A 9,253-nucleotide genomic window follows, 5' to 3' on the forward strand; every position below is an offset into this window, starting at 1 on the left:
CTCTTTTGATGGCGACGGTGCACACTTTTAGTCATCGCCATGTCAGCGACGGCATCGAGAGTTCAGCCCGAATCCAAACAATCAAAATGATATGCAAATGTATGTAAGAGTACCGCTACGAAAAAGGCGTGGGTTAATTGTGACTTTATCATGCAGCAGCGCCAGCAAACGAATCCATGGTAAAAAATCTATGATAGAAAAAAAAAGAGTAAAACATCGCGAAACGAACAGTGGGGGAGGGACAAATCCATCCGCATCGCAATCGAAAGGAAAAAATCAAATTTATTACAAATTTAAGCATAGAGACCGCGAATCGAGCGAACGGCGATGCGGCGAGTTATGGATTTCGTCATAGTTCGAGTCTATCTCTTTCCGAGGCGAGACGTGAAAATTTGAAATAAACCTGTCAACAAACACCAACGCCAATAGTCGGGCGGATGGGATGCCTTTCCATGTGAACTACGAACCCGCCAGTTCGTACCGCCCCGTCGGTGGGTGGGCGGCGCCAAAACTAAGCCACCAAATCCACCAAAACCACCGAAATCCACCGAATCACATCAAACACATTAGCACGGGGGCAGCCGCAGAGTACTGGGGACGGAAACTGTCGTTCCCACAAAGGCAAACATTACAGTGCAATTCAGAGTTCCCATCTGAAAATGCCCTGCAGATGACCAACAACAGCGTGAAATATTTCACACAACCACTGAGAAAAATATCTACAATACATACAATAAATAAATTATTTTATTTTGATGCATATTGTGATCTAGACACACAACTCCTGCCTGTAAAGGAGTCTGAAGCCACGACCCACATACTCGGCATCGGTGCGAAAGGGCAGGATTATGGGTCCTGCGGCGGTGTCCCTCACGGTGGCGTGCATGGTGAAGTCGTCGGTCTCTCGTCCATCGTTGAACCGCTCCCCGCACAACGGCACCGAGTTGATGGCTATAAAGTCATCCGGACAGTTGAAGATGCCAGCTCCCGCCTGCCCATCGGAGATCAGATCGTTCTCGGCTGTCAAAGCATGAAAATCAGAAACATATAAGTTGGGAATTGGGTCAAAATTAGTTATAGAATTGGTTGTACCTTCATCTTTGTTAACAATCTGAAAATCCGGTTGGTCGCCACCTAATTGTTCGGTATTGTAGCTCACGCTGCAGACATTTTTCAAACGCGATAGGCAAATGGCGTAGTTTAGATTGTTCTTAAAATAAACAAGCCTCTTATGTAGATATTTCTTGGAAAAGGATTACTAAAAACTTACAAAATAAGTAGCTTCCCGATTGTCCACAATGGATCCATCTGTGTCGTAATTAAAGGACTTGACAATGCCCTCGGATTCGGTAAAATATTGCAAGCAGTTGTTGGGAGCCAGATTGTCTTCCAGCTGGGAGACTTTAATGTTAAATGAACGGCCACCCCCAGAGACCTTGACAAAAACCGAAAGATACACCTTACTCTCATTGGAATCCCCTACATGTATATAAACTGGAAAAATATAAAACTTTTAGTCAAATAGGAGGGCTTAATGCCATAAGTATAACTTACTATGTTGGCCTGTGTTGATTCCACATAGAACAGGTATTTGGAAGTTTGAATTATGACCCGACACAATAAATTGATCATCCATACAATCTCCATTGGTGGGTCGACTTAGCTGAAGTGAAAGTGTTATTAAAATAGTAAGATCAGATACTTTCTCACCTCAAACATTTGGAAATCCAGACGCAGTTGCTCCACTCCCTTTTTCACATTTATGATCAAGACGCATATCATCATTTCGCGAACCGCTTGCGGATAGTTGGGACTCTCGAAGTAAAGGATTTGTTGGCTGGTGACATCGCCGCAACCATTGACAACTGGAGGGAAACATTACTATTAATATTAAAGGAATAGATGGTAGGATTTCCAGAACTTTCACTCACACACACAGCAGACACCCACGCCCTCGGCACAGCTTTCGGTGGGGATCCCTCCGAGACTCTTGCACTCGAACTCATGATAGCAAACCCCCTCCATGCTACGAATGTCGCCCATGGAGACGCTGCACTTGGTGTTAGGAAACTTGATCACCTCGAACAGGCTGAGGAAGCCCTTTCCCTTGGATCGTGGCGCATTGGGTTTCTTCAAGATGAGGTTGGCCTCGATGGGCGATCCGAAAAGGAGGTTTTTCAGAGGTGGCCGATGAGGTCGCATCCCCGGAGTCTTGGTACTGGAGGGTGGTGTTGGCACGGAAGGTCTCATCGGGGGCCTGGAGCTTGGACTGGACATCATTCCAGGGGAGCTACTGGGCGTGGGCATCATCATCATCATGTCCGTGGCTGGCGGAGATGGAGGAGCCTCTGTGGGTGAGGATGTGGGTCTCATTGGAATAGTGGGCTCGGGTTCATCCGGATCCAGGGGTCCGGGCTCCGGTGCAGGGGTGGCAGGTGTGGGCATCGGCATAGGCGCCTCTGTCATCTCAGGGGGCATCTCTCCTCCACCTCCTCCTCCGTTCATCCCATCTTCCGCCTGTTGTTGCGCTACATTGTGAAGGTGGAATCCCGGCTGATAGCGCATCGTGTACTGGAATCCAACTCCGTCCGCTGACATGCCACCGGGACGCAAGGAATGCGACTGGCCACGCCTACTCCTCCGCAGATCGGCCATTGTCACAAAGTCGGAATCGGCCACTGCGACCACGCCCACATAATAAAGCGTTAAAACGAAAGCGCTTATCAACGCATCGCAACGCTGTGACAACATTATTAACGGAACTTCGCGCAGCAACTGTGGCAGATGTTGCAGTTGCCACAGCAATTTCTGCCAATGTTGCTGCTGTCCGCGTAGCATCTTTCTTTGGCTTTATTAGAGCATTAATTGTCGCCTTTCCAGCTTTTTCAACCTTCACTTTTGCAGCAACAATCAAACAACAAAGTCACGCTACTCTGATTGCACTTGTGATGTTGCTGCCGCTTGTGATTTTTCTGTTGCTGCTGCATGTTGCTGTGGGTAACAGGGTAAATGTTATGTTTGGTATTTCTGTAAGCTCTCAGGGAATTTGTGTTAATTTTAAATGAGAAATTAAAAGGCCTGAGTGCCGCAGAGCCATAAAAAGAGTATGGAAAACACTTGCAAAATGCACACTTCATCAGTAGCTGCAGCAGCAGCACCACCACCAGCAGCAGCAACTGTTGCAAGCCCATCAGTGTGATAGGCTTATGAAATCAGGTAAATGCTAACGAGAATATCGAATGGCCACAACAATCCATAAATTCATATCGTATATGCCTGGCCATCACTGAAAGCGGAATAAAACTTTCATAATTAATAATGCCTAACGACAGCAGTTGCAATCACCAATCGATTATGCAAATGCGGTCGATGATGTCGCAGTTGATGTGAAGATTTTCGCAGCAAACGCAAACACTTCAAATTGAAATCGTTTTAATTGCGAAATCGAAGAGCACTCGACGTGAGCTATGCAAATGTATCTCGAGACAGAAATCGAAAACATTTAGCAGTTTTTTAATGCACCAGCACCAGCGCCAGCATCTGCAGCATCGTCATCATCGCCATCAGCGGATCACGAGATGATCATGCATCATGCACAACAAGGTTAAAAATTGTTAATTGTCGTTGCAACGAACAGCCACAGCAATGGTTGCAATTGGTATTATTATACACCGACAACAACAGTCAGTAACTAGTAACTCTAGCAACTAGCAACTCCCAGCTGCTGTCGTTTGACGTTGGCGTTTGCAAAAAAATAGATAACCATAAATAATTGCGCACTTGACAAATAAAACCTCACAGTCTCTCCCATCCGACTGTCTGGCTGACTGCAGAATATGAAGAGCCAGTCGGAAAAAATAATTCGATGCAGATACATTTAGACGCGACAATGCGGGCGTTTAGTTTTAAAGATTATCATTATGAGTGGTTACTTTTAATGAGTGCCCGGGTAGGAGGATGTAGGGGGTTGGCTGTGGGGCGTATATGGAATTTCGTGATTGATGCTCAACGTATTCGAAATAAAATGGCAATTAATCACGATCGCGGTCAAAGCTTCCAAGTAGTTAGCATACGAGCATGAGTTAATGGATCACAGATGCTTACATAAATTTTAAATCATTAAAAATCCAAGTTTATACTTCCTTTTAATATGAAAATTAATATCAGTGATTAGGGATTTTTCACATAAACAGATACTTGCCACTTGATGGCAAGAAAAACAGAGGCTTCTTGGTATAGAACCACTTGCAGACTCCCTGAGCTTACTTTTTCTGTTTGCAGAGCACTCGAGCTTCTGCAGCATCTCCGAATCCATCTGAGACTCCGATTCACATGAGCCGGACAGCCAGACGGATCATCAAAGTCTGCCTCGCAGTCTGCCTCGTCTTCGGAAACCAAAAACCAAAACCAAATCGAAGAGAACCCAACCCAATCAAACCACACGTACAGACAATTCCCGTCCATTAATTGAATCAAATCGAACGTTACGCATGCGTCATGCCAAAATGACAAAGGGAGCCGCCACCGCCACCACCACCAGCACTGTTACCACCAAAACCACTATGAAAGCCACTGGAGGAGGCACACACATGCAGATGATGACGCCCCGCCTAGAAGACTCCTCTCCGGCTTGTGTACACAATATGGTTATAGCTATTACTTCATGTTATGTTATGTTATGTATTTGTACTTGGGCAAAGTGGAAATCGCAGCTGGAGCGAAAGAGGCTTCTGAAAAGGTGGGGGCCATGAGCGCGGTATGGGCCAGGTTAACAGAAGGTGGAGTGGTGAACAAATCAAACTGCCTGACCATCGCGACTAGTGGTTAAAGTCCACTTAATTGACGTTTAGTGGACACTCGAATGCAAATGCTACAAAGGCTAAGAAGTCTCCAAGAATCCACTGAAGAAAATGAAGATATCTAGAATTTAATAAATCCTATAGTATTAATATTATAATCCTGCCCTTCGAAATATTATTGTTTTCAGTGCAGCCCCTAAACCAGGGACTAGTGTCAGTCTAGTGGAAGCTGCGTGGATTCGACGGCCGCGATTCCCATCAGTGCTATAAGTAGTTTTCCTTTTTCTTCAACTCGAATGGAAGTCCGGGAATCCGGGAGTTTGGGACACTGACCACATTCTAATGATGACTTTGATAATGAGCATGTTGCCGGTTGCCATTCCTGCTCATGCCTCTTCTCTGAAGATCTCTGAAGATGCGACTGTTGCAACCAAATCGGCAGAAGCAGCTAAAGCTTGATGCTCTTCTGCTGTTGCTGTGGCTGTTGCAGAAGCACCAGCCAGACATCATTACAATATAATTGATGGGTTATAGCCGGCTAACGGTAAAACCAAAAATGTTTCCTTTTTTACTCATTCGAGTATTATTCCTTTTAGTTTTTTGGGAGGAGGCTTGGGAGGTTGGCAGCCAGTATTCGGTTTGGAAATTATCATTGTTCCCAAATGACAGCTGAGAAGTTGTGCGTATGGGCTTAAGTATGAATATGGAAAATGGTTATAGACCCGCCAAATCGGGTGGCTAATGTGAGCAGCTGACATAGAAAACTACTTAGGCTTTGGTGGTTAGAACTCAGAACGGGGCATGAGGGGAAAGATATAACAACCTCAAAAAGTAGGCTTACATCTTACAGAAAATTGACTACTAGTAAATTAAGTTCTTGAAAAATATTGCAACAATATCTTAGACAGGTCAATGGCCTACTAACTTTAAAACAAAAACCTCAAGAACCTCCTCCCATATACCAACTCAAGCAATACGACACTAATTTTGTTAAAAAATCTTCAAATCAAAGAAAAAACCTATTCATTTCAATGTCATTTAGTGTCGAACAAAAACAAAAAGGCCAAGAGCAACGAAAGTGTATGCCAGATACTGTATCTGTATCTGTATCATGGCCAATCTAAATCGAAACGTTCAAAACCAAAACACAAGAAATTGCAGAAAACATTTGTGGTTACTGAATTTTTTTTTTATGTATTGCCGATTTAAGTTTTTGCGGTCTTAGCCAAAATGCCGCCTTAACCGCAGCTGTGTCGGATACTTTTTTCCTTCCTTGACTTCAGATACGCTGCACGCACCACGATGGAGATGTGAATGAGGACCTGGATCGTCCAGGGGGAGTGGAAGGACAAGGAGGTTGCGGCAGGGCCAGTAAGGTAACTTATGACCATAAATGGTGCGCTAATTAAATGGTTTATTACCATAATACAAATGCATCAAGGTTTGGCAATGGAAGTACCTCTTTATCTCTTCAAGGGTGAATAACTTATAATATATTACAGATATACTTACATATCTTATAAGGTCTTAAAACTTTAAATGTTCAATAAAATGTGTCCTAAAACGTCATTGGTTTATAACTTGCAGTATATTATTAAATGGCGTATATTAAATTAATCCACTTAGCTAATTTTCCGCCATTTAATTTGATTGAAGAAAAAATTGGGGTACTATAAGCGTTCCTTGGCCATTACCGATATTTTGGGCTAATCTTCAACGGTCTTTTAGCCTTGGGTCGTTTGGTTATTTCGTTCAGACTGGAGTCTTTTTTTCGAAGCAGGGCATGCAAAATTAGGACCGAAAAAGGATGCCAGGCGGAAGCTTGGCTTGATTGTTACCGCTGCCTTTTCAGTTTCTTGGTTTTATTTTTTATACTTTTTGGTTGCAGCAACACTTGTTGGTCTGACCTGGACCTGAAGAAGGAGCTGAAGCCTTTGTTTTCTGGGGGTCTCCGGAGTGCGTTTATCTTGCGGTTCCACTCGGTGGCTGGACTCTTTTTTTCGGGGGTTCCACATAGCCACACACTCCATACTCCACGCCATTGATCACGATCCATAATGAGCGATAACTGCAGTTGGGCTTTTTTTCAATTTTAGTTTTTTTTTCGGCGGACTCTGCTTTTGTTTGGTCCTGAGATTGAGAGCGGTATTTTATTTTCGTTGCGGGCCTTTTTTCTACAATATGTTACGTATCTGGCGGATACATTAAGTATCCGCATATCGTACGATAGCATGTAGCGGCATTTTTTGTTTGTCTCCTGGAAAATTAAACTGTTAACTTGCCATGTTTAGCTGCCATTGTTTGGCCGCAACTGGCTGACATTGTTTCGGCCGCAGCGACGAAGGGGCAACATATGTTGGCCGGTCGGGGGATCGAGTATCTGTATCTGTATCGCTATCTAATCGCTTTCTAATGGCCTCCGCCAGCCACGGCGATCTATGTTAGCTGTCAGTCGAGCTTGTTTGCCAAATAGATTTTTTTCCAACTTAAACATATTAATAAATTAGAAAATGTTTTTTATCTCCTTTGGCTTCTGCTATTGTGGAATTTTCTTGGTTTTTTTTTGCTTCTGGCCTTTAAACTTTAATGCATGGCGAATTGCATGTCGATCGGTCGATTTGGCCAACCTTCAAAATTAAGTTGTCTTGGTTATTTATGTTTAATTACTGACTTCTGGCTTAGCTCTCTTCTGGCCAAGTCTACAGTTTTTCTGAGAGTACCCGTAATTAATTGCCGTCCCAGTGTGATGAACTTTAAGAGGACTTTGATAGCGAACGTTGTCTTTAACACCACGGATCGATTTGGACGAATTACCTCCGGACTGCAAAGATGGCTCAACTCTTCTGGCCGTAAATCAGTGTGGAGCTAGTGTGGTCGCAGATAATCGTGAGAAGCTCGTAAATCTATTGAAAACAAAAATTTTTTCCTCCTGGTACTCATGCATGACTAATATACTCATCTCCGACGGAATGGATTTCCCTCGAACTTCCTTCGCTGGCTGAGAAAATATTACACCCAATATGTTAGAGTCGTACATCAAGTATTTAGCAACTTTCTAACCATCTGCATAATAAATTGAATACATCAGAAACTATAAATAATTGCCAACAACTGCACGCGGGCCCAGTGTGGCTGGTCATGTTGCAAGTTCGCTGTTTGAAATGAAGAAATTTTGCCAGAATTTCGGGATTTGTGCGAGTGCGAGTGCGTGTATGTTGTGTCTTTGGCCCGAAGCCGAAGGCGAAGGCGAAGGCTAATGGCCCCCAAACGACCGCAACGACAGGCGTTTACAACTTGGCCGACTGTGTGCGACAAGTGCAGGTAAGTGGTGGCAAGAAAAGTGACACCCAGGTGGTCAGGAGATCTCCTTTTAAGAAATATTATTAGTAAAATTTATAAAATTTGTACAAAGTGGTAATAATAGTATAATTTTGGTTCTTAAGAACCTTATATCTTGGGGAATATAGCTTCCGATTGCAGTGCATCCAGGGAATCTACCAGACCGCATCAGTCAACTGCCTGTACTCCTTTTCGAGGCGCATCACAAGTGTGTGCCACAAGCCAGGAGATGACCGCGACCGCTGTACAGACAACAGCAACAGCAACAGCTACGGCAGCAATATCAAGGCAACAACAACAGAGTCAGCATCAGGGGCCAGGCAATCGGCCAAACTGTCAGACATGGTGCGTTGTGTGCCAAAAGAGCAACCACAATAACAACAAAAACAGCAACAGCAACAGGCACAGCCAAGAGACAGCCAAGAGACAACGGACAAGCAACAGGCGCAAGTCAAGTGAATGGCCAATGACCACCAAATTGGCAGTAAAGCATACAAAAATAACTTCAAATGGTCAAAAGGTTAACAAAATCAAGCGAAGAACAAGAGAAGACAGCGGCCAAAAGGATATATGGTGTGTATGGACGGAAGAGGCAGAGAGAAGGCTGAAGTCTGAAGGCTGAAGACTGAAGTCTGAATCGAGAAGCTGCAGCTGCATGCTCAACATGTTGCCAACATTCCGTCAGAGGCAGCGGCAGCAGCAACTGTTGCAGGCACACACTGGCTTGCAACAGCAACATAATCCCCCAGCCAGAGCTCAACGAAAAAATGATTAATGAGTTGCCTCATTACCTGGCGAAAATCAATGTCTTGCGAATATTCTACAGACCAAAGAACCCGAATCCGGAGCCAAAACCTGTCGTTGGCATGTTCCTGATTCGGAGTCGCGAGTGCTGTTGCCGTCGTTTGTTGTCGCATAATAAATCGATCATAATTTTCAGACCAGAATGGGACTCAAATATCGCATGTGTCGACGCTGATTCTGATCTGGGACCAGCGACAATCAGCTCCTGTCGCACACGACGACAGCAGCAACATCAGCAACACACACGACCAACATCTGACTGATCTCCCAGTCGATCTTGGCCGCACTTGGGCTTTGACTTTGCCCCTTTT

At 44.3% G+C, this 9,253-nt stretch overlaps 1 protein-coding gene across 1 annotated transcript; it reads right to left on the minus strand.

Annotated features, from left to right (window-relative positions):
• Positions 1–769: 769 nt before the first annotated feature.
• LOC108129245 (uncharacterized) lies at positions 770–2,751 on the minus strand. The gene is made up of 6 exons (XM_017247200.2): positions 1,932–2,751; positions 1,711–1,865; positions 1,555–1,663; positions 1,271–1,494; positions 1,093–1,210; positions 770–1,020 (listed from the first exon to the last, which is right to left on the minus strand). Exons 1-6 carry the CDS (start codon positions 2,749–2,751, stop codon positions 770–772), a joined length of 1,677 nt encoding a protein of 558 aa, XP_017102689.2.
• Between the last annotated feature and the right edge of the window lie 6,502 nt (positions 2,752–9,253).

The sequence above is a fragment of the Drosophila bipectinata genome, chromosome 3R, assembly GCF_030179905.1.
Source record: "Drosophila bipectinata strain 14024-0381.07 chromosome 3R, DbipHiC1v2, whole genome shotgun sequence".
NCBI lineage: Eukaryota > Metazoa > Arthropoda > Insecta > Diptera > Drosophilidae > Drosophila > Drosophila bipectinata.